Source organism: Pavona decussata, unplaced genomic scaffold (assembly GCF_977016875.1).
Source record: "Pavona decussata unplaced genomic scaffold, jaPavDecu1.1 SCAFFOLD_383, whole genome shotgun sequence".
Classification (NCBI taxonomy): domain Eukaryota; kingdom Metazoa; phylum Cnidaria; class Anthozoa; order Scleractinia; family Agariciidae; genus Pavona; species Pavona decussata.
Window position 1 is genome coordinate 962,091 of NW_028145756.1, and position 24,859 is coordinate 986,949.

Here is a 24,859-nt window from a genome sequence, read left to right on the forward strand (position 1 = left end):
TACTTGTTCGGATGGCTACCTCTCTACCAGCGTTTACAGTTAGCCTACACACACTGACCAATACCTAGCGTATGATTGACACCACCCCCAATCTGTAAAACGTGGTATTGTCAAGTGCCTGTACGATAGATCGAAACACCTCATAACTAAACCATCAGTCACCTCGCAAGAAAAGAAACACCTCTTATCAGTTCTTGTTTCTAACGGTTATCCGTTTTCGTTTGTGAAGAACATTACGAAAACAAAGAAACAAATAGCCACAAAAGAACCTGCGCCTGAAATTAAATCTACTGCGGTGCTACCATACTTCAAAGGGTTATCAGAGGCTCTTCGCCGTTGCCTAAACAGCAAGGCATACGGACAGTTTTCAGATCTGACACAACACTTAGATACGGGTGTACCTTTCATAATATATCCTGTTTTCTCGCGAAAGCTTACCTGGTATTTCGTTGGTGTTTATATAATAATTTATCATGCTTTTCTGTTATTTCAGTTCGTTTTTTCACACAGGAGTGTAAATTGGGGAATTGTCATCACCGTAACTTGCCAAAATGCTACGATTACACGTGTGATGGATCAGCATCCTATTCAGAGCAGGTAGCATTATTCGGAGTCACTTTATATTATATAAACCAAACTCAAACCAGTCGTATTTAACATATTTTATTCTTTTAACGTATGCTGAATATCAACTAATACAGAAAAACACAATTTTTAATTCATGTAAATCAATGTAAATCAATACTGATTAAATCAATAATCAAAACTGATTACTTATTTTCCTTTGCTTACAGGAAACTTAGAAGCATTACCTCAAGTGGGGAAGAATTGAGCCTACATGTATCAACAGTCACATATCTTTTTTCTCAAATTGGCGTGATGTTTTACAAGCTAATAGCCCTGACATTTAACTTCATACAATGCAAAAATTGAGTTGATTTTGAGTTGTCAGTACAGTACATAATACAGTATAAGCAGTATGAACTGGGCCTGAATTTTGATGATCTGAATTAATGATTAGTTAGTTATTTGAGCAAGTTATTTAGTATCTATGAAAGTAGTTGTTGATGTGTTTGTTTTCAATACCTTGCAGGTTAATCAAATTACAGCAGAAATCACAGTCTACACACTAAAATATAATCAAAGATCCAGTGAACCCTTTTTTATGGACACCCGCTTATTTGCAGCTTTTCTTGACCTGAGGTAAAGTCCAGATAGTTCTCTTACATTACGCAAAAACACCGGTTAATATGGACAACAGACACTTTTCTCTGACCTGATATACGGCTAACCTCACTTTATGGACACTCATTGCCTGTGCATTTAAGTTCACTGCTTCACAGTTCCAACCGTTCAATCGCGCAGCGCGTTTATAATTACTTACGAATTCGTGTACATCCCCGCTTTCATCCCCCCTTAACACCGGACTAAAACTATCAACTTTGAAAGCGAACCGCGCAATTTGCTCGTCCATCTCGTCATATATGTCCGAAAAAAAGATCAGAACTATCAGAGCTCAGAATTACTTTCACAGTTTTCAAAGCTGCCTTCAATGTTGTCGTAAATGCCTTCAGTACTTAATGAACTACGTTCAACGGCCTCAAAATTATCCTGATTGTTTTCCACTGTTCGGAAGTTATGTTCTCCCGAACAAAAGGAATTTTCCGAGGCTTCCCTTGGAAATGTACTTTGGTACTTTGAGGTGTGGGAAGCGAAGGCCAAGAAAAACTGGTTGATCTAGAAGGAAGCCTTTCAGCTACGACTTCTCCGGCCGCACCTTCCTTGACCAAGGCCCGGGATTAAATCTAAAGGCAAGCCCTAATGAACCAAGTTTCTCGCCTGACAGCAACTAAATTAAGCAGGTAAATTTATGAAAAGGGAAGAAGATGACAAACGTACAAAAAAAAAACTATAAGGGAAACATAACTACTCTTACTAACTCAAATAAACTAAGAACCGAACTGTCTCTGCTTGTAAAGGTTAGGCACCAGTACAACTAGCGAAAAGCATTGCTTCTCTCGTGAAGCTGTCGACTCCAACAAATGCTGTGAACACAAACAAAACAGATTCTCATCAATGTTGTTATATTCTCCACCAAATATGTTGGGAACTAACTCGGCACCAAGGAGAGGTAACGGGACTCTTCGTAGACCTTCTTTATTCTTTAAAAAGCAGGTTCTTTTCTACATCTATTCTTCATCTATTCTATAAGTGTCTCTCAAATCACGTCTTGCTTTTTAGTGTACAGTGAACATGTTTACAACTGTACTTATTCAACCAAGGCCAGATGGTTCTTACCAAAGATCTTAGAAAACAGATAAAACGACAATCAATCAGGTAGACAAAATGATCAAGTGTTTGTCATGACTGCAACCTTCGAAGAGACCCAAGGCAAGGGTAAATGGTGTAGGCAAGCCTGTCCACAGCACAACTATTTACTCTAATTTTTGAACAACAGAAGGTCTGGAAAATATCTGTCAAAACTACCGAAAGTAATTTAGTTTAAGTCAGTAAGTTGAAGTAACTTACACAAGCCAGCACGTTAACCAAGGATACTTACATAACTGAAGAGTATTTCCCAAAAGAAGGTCGACGAAGGTTTTTGCACGCTATGGCCCTGAAAGGAATCAAATTGTTATTTTACATTTGAGTCAAAATATCGAGTTTGTTTTCCTTTTTAGTTTGTTTGTTTGCCGTTGCTATTTGCTTATTTCCATTTTGTTGTTTTTTGTTTTCTCTTTTGGTAAGAAAATTTGATAAAAGTTCAGTTAGCTTAAACGAGACGTAGCTCAACTTTTTATTTAGTCCCTGTTGCATGGTTTCTTTCCGTTTTTTCTGATCTCGTTTGTGCATCACAATCTTCATCTGCTTTCCTAAAAGTTCTCTCGATACCTACTCTCAATTCAAGCCGTATCACGTTTGCTAGAAAGATTTTCTTTCAACTCAACTCGCTTCTGAAATTTCGAAAGATGCCCGGCAAGAGCACCGTGGATATGTAGAATGTTCGTAAAGCACGCTAGGTAACAAAAGTTTCCTGGCACGGGTGGTCAGCGGCCAGCAAACGTGATACGGTTTCAATTGAGTCAGAATTGCCCTGGCAAGATAGGTATACATCTCTACTTTGATTCTATGGAGGAGTTGGGACACTAGGGATGATTTTCAGCGGATTTTTTCCGCTTCGTGCTTCGGGCATGGCTGAAACGGTGTTCGGCCTTGCGTTTCACTTAGCACTGGAAACTCGAATGACGCTAACTCGCCGAAATCGCTTCGAATCGGCTTAAAAAGCTGGTAAATGACAAATAATACAAGAAGCAGCAGGGTAAGTTGACTTTAAAGACAAAACATTATTAGTTTCTACCATTTTACACAAATCCGTTGCATTCCCATACAAATCCTTATAATTCACGGTTCTCTTATATTAAGCTTGGGGTGCCTATGTCGATACTTACAGGAATCGATATGCATCTCACTGTAAATTATATTATCACGTAGCGAAATTAGCCCTATAACCAAGCGTGTAGTGTTAGATAAATACATTAGGAAATTCATTTGATTTGTAATAAATTTTCATATATTATATTGATACTTACATTGTAATGTCAGGTGTCACTTCATTAAATATATCTGGCAGTGAGGTCAGTGGATTGTCGAAAAGAGTTCTATGAGAAAGAATCAGCTATTGCACTGTTACTGCACCCTCAACAACACAGGAACTCTGAACTTCAAACCATGCCTTGCAGTTCAGAATTCGTGTGTTAATGGTAGGCACCGTTAGAAAGATTAATAATCAAATGTGACCTTGCACAGGAAAACGTACTTTAACGCTTATTCGTTAAACGGGCAGTGCCGTTAAGTATCCGTTAGTCATCCGTTAAAGAACTGTACCAAAAACGTTAGAGCCGTTAGCGTACCCGTTAAACGTTCACATCAAACCGTTAGAACCGTTAGCGTAACCGTTAAAGAGAATTTGGTAGCCGTTAGAGCGGCTGAGTAAGCCGTTAGGAAAATTTGCATGCAAAATAATGCAATCACCTGAAAAATCGTCAGCCGTAAAATTTTCACAAACAAATTTGTTATCTACTCGCTTCTGAATGGTTCATAAACATTGAAATTACTTAAATGGGCTTGCGTCATGGCAATCAAGATCGAAAAAGGTATATGATTCATGCCTACGTGCCGAACCGTGAAACTCTTCTTATATGTAAGTTAAACCTAGATGGAACTTTGGAATTCAATTTCGTACAGTAAAATCGTTACTTACAGTGAGTTAAGATGGTGGAGTCCACTAAAGGCTTTGTCCTCAATATGTGTGATTGCATTGCTATGAAGAAACCTAAAACATTTACAAGTGAGATTCAGTTAATATTAACCTAGAAATCAGTGTCGGATTTTCAATTATATTTTTTCGGTGTCCTTACTTTGATTTAGCTGTGGAATTGGATTGATTACTACCTGGCAATTGTCTGCTGAAACTTTCCAGAAATAACACTAAACTTAACTCTCTTGCTATTTTTCAAGAAGTTCCACTACAAAATGGACTAGCAACTCCTTCGTTTTACATCTTTGGGTTGAGAATGTCAAAGAAGTCGTGTTGCAGTGATAGTGCGTTGTTAATTCAACTGTCTTGTGTCAAAGTGTCGGTGACATGTTTATCTTTGTCTAAGTTCTTGAATTTCGCGAAGGATAAATTCAGGGAATCTCTCCAACGTTATTTGAAACTCAGCTTCGGGGTGCAGGGATGGCGCAGTGGTGAGAGCACTCCCCTCCAACCAATGTGGGCCGGGTTCGATTCCCAGACGCGGCGCCATATGTGGTTTAGTTTAGAGACCTTAAGATTGAGGCGTTCCAGCAGTTCCTGCGAACCGCGAACGTCAACAAGTCATGTGACCAGTGCCTTGCCTTCAGGTTTGCGGTTTGAGGTTCACGTTTGTACGACAGGACCATGTTCTAGAGGTCAGTGATTTACCGCAAGTTTTTTTGCACCCTAAAACATCACAATCCCACGTTTGAGAGGAAATACTACTTTTTAGAACTATTTCGCTTATTAATTATCGAGTTCTTTTTCATAGAAACGTCATTTTGAAGACGATTTCTCAGCTAAAATAGAAGTGATGAACGAATGAATTGAAAACGAACATGGCAGCCGGCTATTTGTTGCTGGAACTGTTTTGCCGGTCGCATCACTTTGTGGTTAAACTACGATAAACAAAGTAAAATAAAAGCAGATTTCTGATGATATGTGAATGCATACTAGAAATAAGAAATGGAGGTCTTCATCGCTCGAAGACGAGCCTTCAGAACTGCTATCATCCAGCTGCATAACGTCCAGCAGATCTTTGTAGTCTTGTCTGATTTAAAGAAGGTCAGTGATTTAGTGTTCTGCTCTCATTAATCAATAAAATCACAACAAACACATCAAAATTTACATCTCACCTTCGAGCAGCAGCCATCTTGTTGTTGTACTAATTTCTCATAACTCACCAGTGCTATCACCCGTGGATCTTAAGTCCCAAATATGGGCAGACGGCTAGCGTGAAACCGCTAACCGCAAACCGCGGGTTGACGTTTGCGGTAAGGCGGCCAAACCTCGATCTTAAGGTCTCTCCCTGTTCCGAGGGTTTTTCTCCTGGTACTCCGGTTTTCCTCCCCCCACACTGACCAACTTTTCAAAATTTCAATTTCGACCTGGAAACATTGAAGAGAAGAGCCACTCCGTGGATTCACCTAAATTCCCATTTGTTTTCATTTAATTTAATTTTTTTTTTTGTATATCGCGTGGGTTACTAAGGCGATGTTGCATTCTTCACGAGGAGAGTCATGCGATCACAAGATCTAACAGCTACGACAGATTTCCTACAGAATTTTGCATGTTTTAATCTGTTTACTTACAGCAGTCGCAGTCCCGGTACCTCAGCAAAAGAATCTTTGGGAATAACCGTCAGGTTATTCTCAATCATCATCCTGTAAAGAAAAGAAAAGAAAAATTACTGAGTCTAGGTTTATATGAGAAATAGATAGCCCCTCTGTCAAGTTGGCATTAACGTCTGAAATGATACACGTGGAAATAACGGGAGAATCCTGCTCTTCAACTAGTCAATCGGAGTACTAGTTATGTAGGTCACAAACATTTAACAAACTGGAAAAATAAACATACTGGTTTTGCAGATAATTGCCGCCAACTGTTTTACTGTAAATATCATGGTATTTTTCCTCGCCCTGCAATAAACTACGACTTTAACAAAATATCTGTGCGTGCATGGTATCTGTAAACACCATAGAATAAAGTGGTCGGGATAGCAGAAAATAAGAAGCTACTTTTATAAATGAACGACATTTAGTGAATATAATTTATATCGAGGCATGTTATCATTAAACAACGTGCAGTTAAAGCGCGAGCTTTTTGGAAAACACAGTTAGTAGCTGATTTTCCGGAAGCGAGAATAACAGACAACTTTAATAAATGGCCAAAATAAATGGCCAAAATAAATGGGGCGACAAAATGTCGCCTGGGTTGACTCTCTCAAGGCATCAGGAAAAAACGTTAACGTAACAGGTGGTGAAAATGGGGAGGAGGTGGGAAAGAGATTTCTAGGGATCTGTTCAATTTGATGGCGAGAAGAAGAAGGAAGACTACCTCGGCAAAATTTCTATTTCATAACCTTGCTCCAACCTCATTGGTTAGACTTATGCTGCTATCCGTGCCTACAACCCACCCCCACCGGATTATCACTATATAAATTACATTACGTCGTGTCATAATGTTTGCTTATATACATATTAAAGGAATCTCCACTCCGACAACAAATTCATGATAAATTGTCGGAATAGGGTCTCGATTCTAAATTTTAGTTTAAAAAGTAGAAGTGGCATTCAAGTGTCAAATGAAAAAATAGGCGATAATCAATTTTTTTCCGACACAGAAATGTTATTTCCATGTTTTCCAACGAAATTTGAAATTAGGTTGCATTTTCAACAATTTAACCTTAATTTATTTCAAGAGTGGAGGTTCTTTTACAGAGATTAATTAATTAATTGATTTAGCATTTGTAATTTAAGTTAATAATGCATGTCTTTTTTGTTCCCATATATTCTAACGGTTAACAACTGAGGACGATGTCTACCACATCGAAACATGTATTGCATTAAAAATACCGTTTTATTAATAAAAATGGAATAAAAAGTAAATTTATATCAGAAATTATTCACAGTCGTAGTTTTACCGTTTCGTTCTCACAACCATAGTATTGTCCAGAAATAAAGTATAGTCATGATCACACAGAAAAGAAACAAACTTACAAAATACCCGGGTGCCTCAGTCCAGTGAATGTGCGTTGGCCGATATTAATGATGTTGTGGAGGGTTAAATTCCTTGCAAAGAACGAGAAGCAAAATCAAAAGGAAAATTTAGCTGAGTCAATAAAGTATACCGTTTCTTGAAGACTCGATTCCTGAGATTTATTTGTATAATTTTCAACAAGAGGTCACAGAGGGCAGCAAGAGCAAGGGTAAAAGCAAGTCATATAGACTGCGATAAATAAGTCGTAACTGACTTTCAATTTGCTGACCGCTGATTTTGTACCTTAAATTACCAACGTTCAATGTTGCAAATACTTCGTAAGTGTATCGCGTGTTGACAACGTCTAACGGGACCTAATATTACTCATCAAACACTAGAAACTTGTAAAACAAAGCAAATCGTGGATGATACAGTGCTAAAGTGAACCCATGAGTTTGCTACTGAGCCTTAGCCTCACAAAGGAAATGAGAGACCGCATGAGGCAAAGAAAAAAATCACTGAACCTCAGCGAGAGTGGAACCTACGACCTCCGGATCTGTTTAACATTTTGCTACCGATTGAGCTGCGAGGTCAGAAGGTAATAATAATGGCGGTTATTGCAGCAATGTGACTGTGAAGGGTATAAATGGCTGTTTTGTTGACACAAATTGTGCATCAGAGAATTAACTTTGAAGTGTATGATACAGTGACGAGTATTTCTGCAGTCTAAAAATCCCCTAAACGTAGTTGGAATTTACACTCCTGTTTTTCAGTACTTTTTTTCAACTTTACCATCGTGCTTCAGGTAAAAAGTCGGCTAAAAAGTAATGTGTTATATCTGTAGCTATTTTTATTTACACTTACAATAGAGATAGAGTCTTGTATCCAAGAGACATGTTCTCTGGTATGGACTCTATTTTGTTGAAGGATATATCACTGCGATACAATTAGAAACTAGGTTAACAATCAATCATATAAGCCAAGGTCAATCTAAAGAAACCAACTTAAAACATATTGTTCCGCCATTGTTGCCAATGACGACCAGACTCTCTTTCTTAAAAGAACGGATCACTTTTTAAGGGCACAAATCCTTACTGGGCGTTGAAAATGTGCGTTTGTGCGTCAGTTAATTCCAAGCGTTGACGATCTCTCTCCAGCATTTGCCATTTTCTTTACGGTAAATGCGCCAAGGTGTAGTCAGCCAATAAATACAAAACCCCAAGCTATGGCTTAGAAAATAGTGCAACTGCCCCACCCATGGGACAGGAACAAAATAACTGAGCAGTTAAAACTTCTCAGTTCTCTGAAGTACTTTATGATAATCCTAAATTCTCACACCTGACTACGTAATGTGGCCGAGCTTTACAGAAGCTGAGTTCTTTAGTACGGCTTTTAAGATCAAAAAGAATCAGGGAAATTAACCAACATCTGTCATCATTTATTCATGTCTTCCAAAGACCTGGAATTTGGACATCTGACTTTTTTTGCAAAAAGATGTACTACAGTGTATAACGCATGTCCATAGGAGCCAGTGCTTAATCCCTTGTTTTTTGGCGTTTTCGTTACTATCGCTTAATTATATGCTACTCAGTTAAAAGGTTTTCTTGTCAGAGTTGCCTTGTTCAACGACTGTTTTCCCACTTTCGAACAGCAAAGTTTTCATGGAAAAGATTACCAAGATTAGTAGTACATAGGAAACTAACACTTGTCAAATGCTAATTTGTCAAGGATAAACTTACTCACAAGCAACCAACCACAAAATATTTTATAAGAAGGAACGACGACGACGTCAACGAAGACGTAACTTGAAATTAAATTCAAACTCTATAAATAACGTCACCGTATAATTCCAACTTATTTAGCTGAAATATCCAGGAACCATAGTGGCGGCCTTAAAGTTCAGGATGAGAAAAAATAGTCATGTGTCAACGCTCTCAAAAGAAAAACCTTCATATTAGTCATTTCGGGTTGTTTGGCAGAGAACGGCAATGCAATCATTTTTTTTTTTTTTGTTTTTTTTGTTTTTTGACAAATGAACATGCCGTTGTCATCCCTGAATAGTCCATTATACAGATTTGTAATTAGTGACCTTGTCTTTGAAAAGGAGCCAGGCTGGAGTTGATTTTGTTTTGGTACAAACCTCATCTTTTAAGTATGCAAATCGTGTTGTTTTCATGCTAACCAGTTTTCATTCACATACGAAAAGCAATATTGCATCAAAACGAAGTAAACTCCAGCCTCGCTTCCAGTTATATGTCAGGTTGCTAAGCACACAACTGTAATGTAGACTATTGGCTACTTTTGTTCAACTTACAGAAGTCCTTCCGTGATGATTCTCCGCAATAAATGGTATGGCAGATAGGAGATCTTATTATAAGACAGTGACCTATAATGGAATTGACAATTATAAAACAAAGTTTTCAAAAAATCCATTACAGTGGAACCCCGGTTTAACGATCTTCGGTATAACGATATTCCCGGTTAACGATGGGAATGTCATTGACCGAGCACAAAATATTTCCGGTTGTAACAATAAAATCAATACCACAGACCACAGGAAATGCTAAAAAAACTTTTATTGAGTTTTAAAACGTTGAAGTTCATGCCACAAAATTTTCTGTATTTTTGGTAACGAACACCTTATGAGCTGTACAAACTGTTTTTGACATGAAAGAAATGTGATGGTATTGACATGTTTTAAGGTTATTGAAAAATACTCAGGATGTTGTAATTCATTTGATGATCAATTACAAATTTATTAGATAACGTGCGGTAAAAAGGCGATTATCAGCTTTATCCCGATATAACGATATTTTTTAGAAATTTTCCCACAATATTGTTATACCGGGAATTCGGCTATAACGGATATCCTGGTTTAACGATATAATTTTAACGTTCCCTTGGCATATCGTTAAACTGGGGTTCCACTGTACATGTATTACCAACATCGTCATCTATCTGGTGAAAACTACCAAGAACTGATCTTCTTTTATTGCAAAACAAAGTCAAAGAAAGCAATTGCCTCAGAATCAAAACTATACCGTTTTTTATGGTTAAGAATGCGCCACCGCAACGTGATACCAAGATACGAAATAAAGTGACAGTCTGTTATGAATGACAAACCTGCGGCACTCAGATTCCGAATCCAACTAGAATTTGAAAATGTTGGTTTTTGAGGATAGGGAAAAACCGGCGATACCATAGAAAACTCCCTGGCTTAAGGATGGGAAATAATCACAGAGTCAACTGACTGCTAAGGTGAAATGTGAAATTCTTATATGAAAAAAAGCGATTGCTTATGGTGACATCAAACTGGGTTAACTAAAACCAACTTTTTCCATATAGTGGTTTTCCTTATAGTTTTTCACCCTTTCGAATTCTTTGCATTCTAAAGAAGGGGTACGATTGCTTATAAGACATTAAGTAACAGTAACAGCTGAGTGTGCTTACAGATCCCCAATATGTGTAGCTCCAGAATCTCCGAGACGTGATATGTCGGTTATACGATTTCTGCTCAGATCACTGAGGAAAAAAAAAACCTAAATTGGGTCTAGCAAAGGGTACATACATAATATGTACCAAACAATGTTTTAAAAATCTAAGTACGTTGTTTATAGTGCCAGGCAAACACAGTTATTTGAATGAAGTGGCTATTAAGCTGGGCTATGTAAGAGACTCACAATTACGCTCACACGATAAACTTATAACAAAGGACGATCCCAGAACAAAGCTGCGCTCCAGCCGACCAATAAGTTCCCCCTTTTTTCCAAGAATCTCTTTTCTCTGCCATAGTTGCCCAAGTCAATCTTACTTTACACCGTCACAGACATCTGAAATGATTGTTTTGGCAGACAGCAAAAAGGGTCCACGAAAAAGTTGGTATAAATGAAAACGATTTCCATTAAGCACAAAACGAGTTGACAAGAGAAGCAAAAAAATATTCGCGTCATATAAAAAAATATAAATATAAACCCAGCCATGGGATGCCTTTTAGATGACAATGTGAAAGTGAAGGGTATTTATTTGCAGGATACTTACAGAATTGCAAGCTGAGAAAGGCCTGTCAAATCGGGCACTGACGTCAGCAGATTTCCCCTCAGACTTCTGCGGTAAGAAAATGATAAACTTGTGTAGACACACTCATCAACTGTGCTTATTGTGTTATCACATGCACTTAATTATCAAAAAGTATTTTTTCCCATTTATGCTTACTTTTCAAATGGTCATCTTTAAAACATTTTTATCTCTTTTCTTTATGTTTCACAAAACTTAGTGGATAGTTTTATAAAAAGAAACGCATTGTAACTCTAACTATTTTGGAGGTCTTTTTTTTGTCGGTAAAGGCCCGTTTACACATTTGACTTTTTGTGCAATTTTGTCGCATTATGAATATGTAATACACGTTTGTCGCGCTCCAGTTGCAGTTTTAAGCGGCCTGTGCAGACAATATAGGCGATTTCAGTCACCGGCGATTTGTGGCCACGATATCGTAGGGGCTTGGAACGTATTTGAAACCTGATGCAAATTTGCTGGATTTCTCAAAAATCGTACAAAGATATCGCATTGTAACTTATAACAACGAATCTGACTTACAATCTCATGAGGTTGATACATTCTCTGAAGGTTCCATTAGCTATATCCCTTAACTTGTTATTTCCTAGAAACCTATAGTTAAAAAAAAATGAAAAGGAAAGCAAGAAAAAAAACCATACAGGGTAAAAAACAGTACACTTCAATAGTTTAAGTGCAGGCTAAGCAAGCCCAGTTAACACGAACGGTTCGCTACAATTAAGTTTAAAATTCGCAAGAAAACATTTTTTCCTTGTAAGGTTTGTTTGGTTTCCGTTTGTTTTTTCTTCTTCTTCTTCTTCTTCTTCTTCTTCTTCTTCTTCTTCTTCTTCTTCTTCTTCTTCTTCTTCTTCTTCTTCTTCTTCTTCTTCTTCTTCCTCCTCCTCCTCCTCCTCCTCCTCCTCCTCTTCTTCTTCTTCTTCTTTTGATAAGGTTTTCCCACAAATAAGTTACAACACGAAAGGCGGCGCATGTCCCTTCTCCTCGCTTCACCATTTACGGCTAGAAAATTTCTATGTTTCAGTTTGACATGAAATTTCAGTGACTAAAATGGTCAAAAAGGTGTGAAAATAGGTCAATTTTTTTTAGAGGTTTACCTAGCATTTATTTTATTAAACTTTAAGACATGTTCTGTTAAAAATCTAATCATTACGGCAAGCAATGCTGTTTGGCGTTTTATTATAATAACAAAATTTAGGTCTTCACAGTAAAGAAGCTTTTATGGGGAGCTACTTACAGAAAGATCATTGAATCACCAGGCCCTTCCAATGCTCTCGGCTGTAAGCGAGACAACATGTTCTTCGAAAGGTCTCTGCAAACCAGCGTTTACACATGTCGTAAATGCAATTTATATCAAGTTCAAATTCTTCAATAGTTTCTTAGCTGTGTTTGCATAAATCGATGCCATTGCACACACAAATGCCCTAAAAAACTAGACGGTGAGATTAAAATTAATCTGTGATTGGACTGATACTGCCCTGTGTACAAAGAACGAGGTTGCTTTCCACGTAAAAGCTCAAATGATAAACGCAATCCCGAGATCTCTTATGTCAACCAAGAAACGGGATCGATGATTTTTTTTTTAGGTTACACATTAGCGCAAAAGCAAACGAAAGCTCCCAGAATTTTTTTTTCTCTCCCTTGCGGTTATGCTAACGTCGGGGGAATTCCTAGTTATATATGCCAAAAAAAAAAAAGGTAAGGTGTTTTTTTCTCTCATTTAGTTGAATTAACTACCCTTGTTGTCGTTTCCACTAGATGGGCTGTTATGCAATTTTGCATTTGATCGCGTTTGGGCGTACGATGCCAGCAAAGACCAGATTCATGGAACCCTCCTGAGTTAAGTATTGCTTCTGAACAATAGTCTTTAATTGTTATAATGACAATAGACTATTCTTAAGAAGAGAGTGGCGGTGCTTTTTTGTGTAAACTTGCACTCTATTCTCCATCGAAAATAAGTGATTATAAAATTTGGCTTTAAAAGACAATAAAAATTAGATCTTTTTTGGGAAACACCATTTAAATAGAATAGTTATCTGGATTTTGAGAGAACGGGCCCCTGACCTCAGAGGAAGATCAGGGAAAAGATGGATGTCCGGGCCAGTAATGAGAATTTTTTTACCACGCACGCGTTGCAAGCACGAATTAAAAACAATGAGGTGGGTGCACAGAAATAAATACAAAGGAATGACAGCTTGACTAGAAGTCACTTGAAGTACAATCCATACAGCACTGGGAAAATGCTGGGACTATTTGCGCTTTCAAGGTTTGTTGCAATGTTAAAAGGGTGAACCTGAAGAGAACAGATCTTGGGATAATTAAGAAACAATATTTGCAACAGGAAGCTTTTCTTGATTTCTTTATAACTGGCCTACTTACAGGTGGTACAAATGTTTCATCGCTCGAAAAGCCCCACTCTCAATGTTTGTCAGATTGCAGCCTCTCATGGTTCTATAGAAATAATACATTGTTATCATCTTTAACATTATCATTATCATTATATCATTGTCATTATCATTACCATTATTATTTTTTATAACTATTGTTATTCTTCGTTTTACTTACAAACGCTATTCTCGTTAACTATGAACACACAGCTAATTCAGTCACGCTGGCATCGAGTTTTGATATCATATGTACAGGCATTATGCGTGCAGGTGGTTTTATCAAATGGCATTATGTATGCAAATGTCGGATTTCGGATGTACAGAAAATCAGAAGTTCGTCATGATCCCCACTAGAGATGAGTCATCTCCAGGCGTCTCTCTTGCTCTAAATCATAAGATATAGGGATCGATGAAAAGGAAGAAGGAAATTGCACGGCAAGTCGACTCTGTTCATTTAAATACAAGAACGTGATCGAAAAGAGTGTCATGGGATCTTACTAAGCGTCTGTTATAATATTATCCCCAAGCCGTAAGCCGCATACATCAATGACTGTGTGCGCATCACCGTAAATTACTTTGAGCTTCCGGTTACAATTAGAGATAATGCAAGCGATGGAACATCATTTTATGAGTTTTATAACCCCCCTAAATAATCATACAGTCAAAAAACTCCCGTAAGTGACCACCCATAATGTCAAGGATATGTTGTCGCTTATCAGAGGTCAGACCACAGGGGGTCTAAATTTCGGGTAATTTACATATGGTAATTGCGGAGGTCTAACCCCTTTGCCAGTGTTTATCGAAACTCATAGTAATAACTTTTCTTCGTTACAAGTATATCAAGACTGGTCCAAAATTATTGTAGGCAAAATATCTTAGGGTTATGGTGATTATTGCTAGTATCTCACAAACTACTTAATACGGCGATTGAGACAATTCTTGTGAAAGAAACTTGACTCTTTTATTACCGACTCCAGGTGGCGCTATCTAAATTTTTCCGTGAACGGAACATAAGCAAAAAGTTAACAACTCTTTTATAAAACCTGTGATGTACGTGGTTTCAAGCATTAAAAACACCACCAGCTCTGTAGGTTACAAAACAATCCCACCCTCGCGCGTCGATAAGTTTGGAGGAAACAATAAACTGCTGCAGGATAGTTCAACGCACTTTATTCTCTCAGAGGCCACACGTGTCAGTTTAATTAAAGCTTAAAACGTGCACTGACATTAAGTATTAAATCATTACTCACTACACGTCAGTTCAACAGGCTGGACTCTCCAATCTCTCTTCAATTCGATTGTATGGTATAGTGCATGTGTATTTTATCAATTGCTTCAATGCTAAGTTATATCGGGAGATTTACGGCGTCCGCTGTAATGATGAGGCCAATGTGTTACAGCGACACATTTTTCAATTTCCGCCCTTGAGAGATACAGCAGATTATGAGTCAAGTGGTCGCCTACGGAAGGTTAAAAACAATTGAAAATTTTAAACAATCATTTCTAGAAGTGGTCGCTTACGAGAGGTGATTGCTTACAAGAGGTGGTCGCCTAAGAGTGGTTCCATCTATAGTGATTCGAATTGAAAACTTTTGGTATTTTGGTAAAGTGGTCGCTCACGAGAGGTGGTCGCAAAGGGAGGTTCGACTGTATTTAGAAAAAAAGGCGTCAAGTTTTCCAAGTTCCAGTGAAATAATATTTTGTTCACATACATATTGAAAATCCAACCAGTGCGTTCGCTATATCCAACTTTGGGATACAGGGGAGCGATTTTTGTGCAGTTAAAAGTTCGCTTTAATTTCGCACGATGTATTGTGGACCAGCCGATACTGGTGATGGAAATGCGTCATCAGTTGTATGATGTTTTATGTTCAAAACCGGGAGCTATTTTCACGACTTGCTGCTTTAGGAAGTTCTCCTTCTGTTCTTGGTACTGATCCAGTAACAGTTTATTCTTAGCGTAGCCTCTCTCGTTGCATGTGAAGGTCTTAGAAGCCTTCAAATAGAATACAGTTAATATTTAATTCGAGCGAGGCTGAACATATACACAAAAATTCATTATTTATGTCACATAGTGAGCTATCTTACCAATTTTTGAATTCAGTTTCTTCCTCCTTCTTTCGTTGTCCTTTTTCGTTGTCAGTTTTTCGTGTTTTCAGATATAGATTACCTGGCCATTCGTCATTACCTGGTCTTTCGGGCAACGATCGTTTCCCCACTTTTTCTGGCTAATGTGTAATCTTTCAACAGTCGTGTAATATTAACATACTCTATAAGGGCTGCAATTTCCCAGAATTTTTATCAAATTTGACTCCTCTGTGCTGTTTGTCTTAGCCGGGACTTTACATCTGGACTCCTAGTCTTTTTATTCGATTTCAGCGCTATGGAAATATGTATGTCTTTGGAGAGCCTGGGAGGGGGGTGGCCGAACCATGATGGAGCACCGTAATATATCACAGTTCTCACCAGTGTTATCTATTCCCACCTGCATTTTCCAAATAACTTACAGATAATGCATTCTTTCAAAGCCATTGAAGATGTCTAAAGTGAGAACAGGTCCAATTCTTTCATTGTAATCAGTTCTCCTATAGGGAATAACATTGTTGATATACATAAAAACACAATTGAAACTATTATTATCGTGGTAAAGTTAACAAATCGACGGCAGTTGTCTATGGTCTATACTCTTATAGACCATAAAATGACGTCAAAAAATGTCCAAAACTCAAGTGGAACCACGAGCCGCAGGCGAGTGGTTTCACTGCCAAGTTTTGGACATTTTATGGCGTCATTTTATGGTCTATAAGAGTATAGACCATACAAAACTGCCGTCGATTTGTTTTTACAATAACATGGAAAAAGTACGAGCGGAATTGGCTATTTTTTTTTTTCGTTGAGAAAGCGCGCGTTACATCTGACTTCATTTTTATTGTCTGTATTCTTATAGACAATAGCTACGAGCCAATCAGCGCGCGGGAATTTGGACAGTTATTGTAAAATTAACAAATCGACTAACCATAGACAATGCTACCTTGTTTTGGAAGTCATGGTTTGATAGCGGAGTTGTATCAGTAAAGGATGTGCTAAATACAAATGGCAACTTTTTATCATATGAAGAGTTTAGCAACAATTTTAACATCACTACGAATTATTTGCACTACTTTCAACTAATTTCAGCCATTCCATCTGAGTTAAAAAGGAAAGCAGCAGAAACGTTTATACCTGCAGCTGATCTCTCTTCGACTTCCGCATCCGTTCCGTTAAATAAAACTTTTTTTAATCTTGCTGAAGCGCGCTGTAAAAATTATTACCAGTTATTCAATAATCACGGCTCCATTGTTCCAATTGGAGTTAAAAAGTAATTTAAATAAGTAACAACAATACAGTTCGCTCACAGGAATTTCAGCTGTGTTAAGCCTTTCAGAATCACTTTCAGATCATCAAATGAAAACAGGTTTTCTTGCAGATTGCTAAGAGATAAAAGAGAGACTTACTGAATAGATACATTCACAGTCGCAATTTTTTTTGTAAAGATGGTTGATGAGATTAGAAGCATTGAGCTTGAATCATCCACCTGATTAACCCAAAACCAGCTAATAGCAACAGGTGCATTTCTCATTACTGATATGGTTTTATGGTCTTTTAGGAAGCTAGGTACGTTGTGTGAGCTCAGGCTAACACAACCGTTATTAAATTGCCGAGATTAGGCGTTTAATCCCTTTTAACCCTATATATACACCTGGGGAAGTGGACTCCTCCCATGTGGAATTTCAACATTGACAAGCTTTGTGTGTGTGAACGTGTTTGTGTGTGCAACAATGGAGCGTATGTTCATGAAATTAGATGTTACCTTGGCAGCCATATTCAAAAAGTGGAATTTGCAAAAATTATAATTATACTGTACATTTCATGTTTTTAGATAATGTTAGTGTTCTCGTATTGGGTTCGATCATTTTTTGGTTAATTCTGGCTGGTTTTTTAATTTTGGCGAAAATCAAAAAGAAATCCAAGAAGTGGGTCCAATTTGGCCGCCGTTTGGAAAACATAACGAAATTCTCATGACATGTGACTTTCACAACTCTTGTCGAAAACTTGAGAAAAAAATAATTTTTGGACGAGCTTTTTACCCTCCAAGTTTAATTACCCGCGTAGCGTTGAGACCCCCAGAAATATTCATGAAAAAGGGTGGAATTCATCTCGTTTCGGGTTCTAGAAGGCCTCAAAGAAAGCCTAGTCTAGAAAGGGTAACAGTGTGGTTTACTACTCAGTTCAGCCACACATCTTTACTGTATTATTGCCTTATAATCAAAACTCACAGCGATATCACACTTTGTGGAAGATGAAATCCTCCTTCAATTCTGTTTTCACTCAGATTACTGCAATAGGAAACCAGTTAAATTTTAGTTAGTAATTGCAACACTTTGGCAGCATCAGTATGCCCAAGTGCACTCGTATTTTAAGCAAATAAAATGTACAAGCAAACGTTAAACATTTTTCTTTTTAACAAATTTCAATATGTTTTGGCAAGTAAACAAAAATGACTCTTACATAACAACAAGTGACGTTAGATTTCTGAAGGTATTTAGTGGAACGAACTTTAGGAAATTCCTTGAAAGGTCTCTGAGTAAATAAATGATGCACACATAAGTTAATATAACAAATCTTTTTCGCTACATTTGCTAAATAATTTCAAAAAAAAACTTAATAAGGGTAAATCTGATGCCGCACGACAGTTGAGTGAATAAATAATAAAGCATACGAATGAGTTGCCTCCCGTAAAAAGCCATCCGTTCAGATCGAAAAAAGGAAAATTAAATCGCTCAATTTTTATGTAGTGAAAGAAAATCGATAAAAGTCGTAAAAGCAATATTATTTTATTCTTAATTTTAAATTTTGTCTGTTTGGGTTCTGAGTGATTGTCGTCTCAAAGCAACATAAATCGGACCCGATTTTCGCTATATTTTACCGACTGGCGCATAGCAATGACGGTACCCTTGTATAGAGCTGTTTCGACAAAGGTTGTCCAAAAAAAGCGTAAAAGCGTACGCGACAATATCGAAATGTAGTGTGGAAAATCCCCAAGCTACGCTTTTTTTTGTTTTTCGACTACCTTTGTCGAAACAGCTGTATAACACTATTATGATAAGGTTGGCCTAAAGACATTTATCTTTTCTGAACAACATTAAAACAACCGTACACGAGAAATGAGAAGCAAGAAGAAACGTAAATAAATTACAAAGGGAGTCTAATGAGTATACACTGTACTGTGCTTTAATACAGAGAGGTTATTTGTAGCTATAGCCAACGAGGGTGATTTACAATAAAAAACTCAATCTTCTGTATGTAGACCATCATCGCCGCCTCAAACGGTTCAATATTCTTTGGACCTAAATAAAGAGGGCGTCACAATGATGAGTAGTCGTATAATTGGTAGTCGTAGGGCGTGAACTCACTGCTATCTGACCGGGTGGTTGATATAGCGCCTACTCTAAATAAATCAATGTGTTAGAGGAACGTCATATACTACTTACATTTTCTTGAGTGAAATAAGGTTTGCAAAGGCACCTTCATGGATAGATTTCAAATAATTTCCTGAAAGTTGTCTACAAAGAGAAACAAGAGAACAATGGTAACTAAGTGAAAATATCTCTAGGTAACTCCATAAAACGTTCTCGTGTAACATACAGCAGAACAGTGTTTGATGGGATCCCCGTCGGTACTTCGTCAATGCCCAAGCATTTCACTACAATAAACTTTCCAAATGGAACGCAGGTGCACTCTAGGGGACACAGAATGCTTCGGGATACCGAAAGCCACAGGACCAAGACTAGCAACTTAAGAAAAACAAGCATGGCCAAAGAACTAGGTACTGCCTGCGAAAAGAGAAAAACAATTCATCAAAATGGGTGTGGTAAAGGTCTCGATAAAAAGATTCCCGGAATGGTTTTTTTTTTTTTTTTTTGTCTCGCTTCAAGAAAAGTGTTGATAAATCAAGCTTCCTAAATGATTAATTCAGAATCCCTGCAAGTTCGAACCTTGTATTTTCCAATAAGATGCACGCAACTTTTTCGCCACTAAAATATACCTAGATGTTTCAGGTTTCAGTATACCTTGGAGAATACACAAGGGATTATGTCAGGTAAAGAAAGAGCGTGTCGATACAAAAGCGAAAGAAATTCGCTCGCCAAAACCGTCATGGGAAAATTTACAGAAAAAAGCTTCGAGAAACTAAAAGAAAAAGGGTCGAACAACAACATATCGCAATTGTCATTTATACGTTGACCTATGAGCTTATTTGCATTCTTGTAGCTGGAAGATAATAGCACGAGCGGATTTTAGATTTTTCATTTGCATACTTCTCGTGAACGAGAAAGAAACACGAGATATGCGCATGCTAATTAGATCACATCATGATTCTATCAGGTCGCATAGTTCACGCCTTGCACGGGCCAACTTTTTTTCAGGGCCTCTTCATATAGCTGGCCTGATATAAGCGAAGGTGTTGACATAAAATCGGTGAGGAAGAAATTTGCTTATTTGCCGCCATGTTTGAACAGGTTTTTCGAGCCGCGCTCCCTCAGCGTCCTTACAAGGCATACGAGGCTGAAAAAAACATTCACCCGGTAAGCGGGCTGAAGTGTTCATATGGAAAAAAAATCCAACCAAGACAGCCCACCCTCTCATATAAGAACATGGAAATTTCTAAAAAAGGATTCAGCGGCGAGGCGAAATCTCGGAAAACCGGGCCAGCCTGGTCAACTGGGCTCATACAAACTGGCCCTCAATCGAGTGTATACAAAAAAGAGCAACACTAATTTAATTATTTCTGTGCGTTTCTTGCACGAGCATCATCATGAAAGAAAAAACTAGCGCCTTACTCACTTTTCTGTCGTATCTTGTAGAATCTCTCTTAATCTCACTGGGGGGACTTAACGCTGGTATGACTCCACGGACTTCTGGCCGGTACTAAAGTTGAACCTTATATCATCCGGTAGTTATCTCGCTAACTACCGAAAACAAAGTTCCTTAAGGTTCGTAACTGTCTCAATTGATGAGATTAGAAACAGTCACGGTCGCGCTGGCTTGAATACATGAAACATATATGATAGTTAAAATACTGTTTCAGTTATGAATGCAACCTTAAGCAGTCGTTAAAAAGGAACCTTGAAAAAAATCAGGCATAGACAGGATACGAATACTAAGTTTCTAGCAAACTGGGAGTTGGTCATATTGTGAGATCGTAGTATACTCGTAGAAGATGAATGGATGAAAGGGATCTTTCATTCGCAATCCACGTATATAATATTGTATATATTTCACTTTCAGGAAAATTATTCGTCAATAAATTCGAGATCCGTCAAGACTTGTTCAAAGAGGATGAAAAAAGTTAGTGTGGGTAACAATACCGTGAACGCCTAAAATATTCCATCAACTACATTTGAGTTCAACCGACAATCGCGGATAAACCTGGAGTGTTGGACTCTAATAAACTAAAGAAACCTATTGACTTTCGAATTTCTCTCGAAATGCCAATTTAAATTTTGCTTTCGGGTGCTACGTGTTATTAACTCAATTCCTAGCTTTGCAGAACACTTAAAAAGTGAAAGTTACACAAACGTAATTGGCTTTCGAGCTGACGGGTTAGACAGCGCTTAAAATACACTTAGGGATTCAGTTTGAAGTAATGTCTCTAGTGGGTTTATCTTTTCTTTTTTTTTTTTTTTTTTGATAGCTCTTTTGTCCTGTTTTCTTTAAATTTACAAATTTACCCTGAATTCAATTTCAATTTCTAATAAGATAAAGGGTTTATTTGACAGTGAAATGAGAACCAGACAAATTCCTTGACTGACGAAATCCGTTTAGCATTCTGCTCCTTGTAATTTCAGGATCTTTTTTTTGTTTGTTTGTTTGTTATTGTTTTTTTTTTTGTTTGTTTTGTTTTTTTTTTGCATGCCATTTGTTACAGAAGGAACCTTTTTATACTTTCAACTCTCACTTGCTTCGTTGCTAGCCTTATCCTAATCTTACGAAACTTGCTCTCTCAGATATTCAATTAAATATTAGTGGTTGTAGTCTCACTGTGGAGATAAAAAAAACGAACGCGAAAATGCACTTGTTTTGGTGTAATTACTGTGCCATTGGTTTCCTTGACAACACAAATGTTTCTCTTTTCCAAAACGCATGTCCTTGTTATGGTTTCCAACTTGTTTCATTTCCAGCTTTATTTCGTAAAGCGACCTTCAGCTAAATCGTCAGCTAAATCCTATTTGTTTTTAAGTTTTAGCCGTAAAGTTATGAGCAACTCGCATGGGCACATTATTGACTATTGTAGTGGAAACGAAAGCGTCACTTGAACATGTAACTTCATTTTAAATGTTTCTCTTTTTCAAAACGCATGTCCTTGTTATGATTTCCAACTTGTTTCATTTCCAGCCTTATTTCGTAAAGCGAACTTCAGCTAAATCCTATTTGTTTTTTAGTTTTAGCCGTAAAGTTATGATCTTCTCGCATGGGCACATTATTGACTATTGTAGCTGAAACGAAAGCGTCACTTGAACATGTAACTTCATTTTATTTGTGTTACTCCGCGGTTATCACAACTCATTCAACTTGTGCGAAAACAGCGAACTACTCAGGAACCAAATTGGTAGGCGAGTCGTTCGAAAGAGAATGAAAATTTAACCGTCATCTGATCACGTTCTCTACAAAACCTTGAATTTGGTCATTTCACGTTGTTGTTTTACAGAGGACGGCACAAAAATGTATCAAAATTTAAAACAGACGTGCAGAGCGATTGTATTAACTCATTAAACCTATTGTTTTGCGGTATTGTAGTTGCTGCTCCAGCTTCCTATAAGTGCAGACAGAGTCTCATTAACTCTGCAGTTTGACCGCAACCGGTAAAACAATCGAATTCAACTTGTCTATGTTACAAGGTTCTACATCAACACTGTGCGTCTTTAAATAAGTGAGCAGAAAGTGCTGCTTTTGTAATGACATCTGCAAGCGGTTAGACTTTCTATAGTCTTCTCCGATAAGGACGATAAAAAACCGTAGGTCTCAGTCTCACAACGCTTGTTTCAAATAATGTGAGGGACGTTAGAGAACCCACACACTATTCGAAAAGAATAGTGGACGTAGTCACCGGTGTGGTGGTGTATCTCTATCTCTGATTTTATTTGTAATTCACATTTGTGCATGGGCTGGGTAAGTGGGTGATCTCTGATAGCGGCTGGCAGTGGCGCCTTTACATGCTGACGTCCGCCTATCTCAACCCACAGAAGAATTGTAAACGCCATAAAACAAAGCAATATGTGCGGTATATAAATACATTACCATTCCCCCGTTATTATCTGAATACAGTCGTCGCAAAAAAAAAGGAAACAAAAGCGCATCGTAAGAAGAGAAGGTCATCCATACCAAGTTCCGTTCTTATCTCGCCGAACACGCCTTAACTTATATAGTTCGATAAGAACCGGTAACTTTCTTATAACGTATAGTAGTTAACACGTATTATTATTCCCCTATTATGTCATTTCACCAAATAAGGTCAAGAGAACGCGCAAAATATAAGACCGTTCCTGGTTTGACCCGTTTACAACAGAGCGAATACGGACAACGACATTTCACTGGCTACGTCATTCGCATGCGACGAAGCTGATGGACAGATAAAAAATGTCGGGTGTATTTCAACACTTTCTAGAAAAGAAAAGCCAAAATAACAAAATTTTTAAAAAGTGGAATAATAAATCTCTTATTCGATTTATTTAGATATAATACCCGCGGACATTTTGCTTATTGCTCAGCGTGTATTATATGTAAAACCATCGAATAAGTAGCGTACACAAACCTGTATGCTTTAGAAAACAGCCAACGATTTTGGAATGTTTATTGTATTAATTTTCTTGTGGGATGGTTGGTCTAGGTTTGTGTAAAGTTTCAAGTTCATTGAGTCATTTTACACCGTGAACGGGGCTTCGTCCTTTTACCTAAATTTTTGCGGTTTTCATCGGCCCGTGACCGAACCTAGGCCGCATTTCAAACTCTTGCAATTTTCTGTAAAAATAAAATATCTTGGAAATTTTAAAAAATATGATTTTCGAAAATAGTTAATCCAAGGGTGTCTTCAGACGAAATATCAGAAATTCGAGTGGTCGCTGAAATGCAGTTCTCGATTCTTACGGGCGGCCGCTCTTAAGCGCTTTACCCTGTCAGTTCTAAAGCAGTTAATAACACATGGCACCCAAAGGGAAAATTTAAATTGGCATTTCGATAGAACTTTGAAACTCGTCTAGTTTCTTCAGTTTCCTAGAGTCCAATATTCCTAGTTTGTCCTCGTTACTGAGCAGGAATGGTATAGAGATTGGGGTGCTTGAGCCCGGTACAGCGGTAAAGTACTGCCCGGCTGCATAAACTCCGACCTCTGTTTTAGGCCAAGCCGTAAAGGGTATCCATGTTTCCAAGAAAGCAAATCATAAATATTACAGCCAAATTCGTTTTATCGCGCTGCGCATTTTGCAAACTTTCAAGGAATTTTGGGTTTTTCTGTTCCGTCAATCATTTAATTAGGGGGGGGGGGGGCGGGGTTATGCAAATAACAACGCAACGCGCTCGCCCAGCTTCGCCCGCTTGCGATTCTTACGAGACGAGGAAAAACATAACTAAAAGAAAAACAGAACTAAAAATGACTCGAGAATATCCAAGAGAATTGCGATGGAGAGTGGTATTTTTGTTGAGGGAAGGATAAAGGGTAACAGACAATCATTTTTTGGGTTCAAGTGTGTTATCTGATCTTAGACACGACATCTTATCAACAGCTCGAGACATTTTCCTGTTGATTGAATGTCGTGGCTTAGATCAGATAACATACTTGAAAACACTCAACGAAAACGAGTAGACGCGACCAAAGGCATTATTAGGATATATATCGGAAAAATAACAAGTATTTATGCTTATACAGTTCAGGCAATAGGCCGAAGTTAAACACTACTCACCGCTGAGGCGTTTGAAGTTTCCCTGCCTCAGGCGATACTCATTCGACTGGTTTGCTTCGAAAATTCTTTTGATCTTTCTTACGAAAGTCTCCCTAGTTCGCAAGACTGAAACAAAGTCTGCTAACCTCCAACGA

The 24,859-nt window shown here is 37.9% G+C and overlaps 1 protein-coding gene across 6 annotated transcripts; it reads right to left on the bottom strand.

The window, feature by feature from the left end:
- Window positions 1–649: 649 nt before the first annotated feature.
- Window positions 650–21,072, bottom strand: LOC146451868 (decorin-like). 6 transcript variants are annotated; one of them, XM_085098559.1, is made up of 20 exons: window positions 20,614–21,068; window positions 19,417–19,604; window positions 19,263–19,334; window positions 18,280–18,351; window positions 18,048–18,107; window positions 17,127–17,201; window positions 16,239–16,316; window positions 13,724–13,795; window positions 12,582–12,656; window positions 11,870–11,941; window positions 11,315–11,380; window positions 10,727–10,798; window positions 9,591–9,662; window positions 8,141–8,212; window positions 7,297–7,368; window positions 5,890–5,961; window positions 4,262–4,333; window positions 3,591–3,659; window positions 2,561–2,617; window positions 650–2,045 (listed from the first exon to the last, which is right to left on the bottom strand). In XM_085098559.1, the coding sequence occupies exons 2-20, from the start codon at window positions 19,581–19,583 to the stop codon at window positions 1,997–1,999; spliced, it is 1,416 nt and encodes a 471-aa protein (XP_084954685.1). In that variant the 5' UTR covers window positions 19,584–19,604; window positions 20,614–21,068; the 3' UTR covers window positions 650–1,996. The 6 variants fall into 6 exon arrangements, with proteins under 6 accessions (XP_084954685.1, XP_084954687.1, XP_084954686.1 ...); XM_085098561.1 differs by lacking the exon at window positions 11,870–11,941 and having other exon boundaries at window positions 20,614–21,072; XM_085098560.1 differs by lacking the exon at window positions 2,561–2,617 and having other exon boundaries at window positions 20,614–21,070.
- Window positions 21,073–24,859: the final 3,787 nt, after the last annotated feature.

Coding starts and splice junctions, on each gene's coding strand:
- LOC146451868 (XM_085098559.1), bottom strand. CDS start 19,583: ATGCTTGTTTTTCTTAAGTTGCTAGTCTTGGTCCTGTGGCTTTCGGTA. Junction 19,335..19,416: donor CCATCAAACACTGTTCTGCT/GTATGTTACACG, acceptor TTCTCTTTGTAG/ACAACTTTCAGGAAATTATT. Junction 17,202..18,047: donor CCACAAAGTGTGATATCGCT/GTGAGTTTTGAT, acceptor TTTATCTCTTAG/CAATCTGCAAGAAAACCTGT.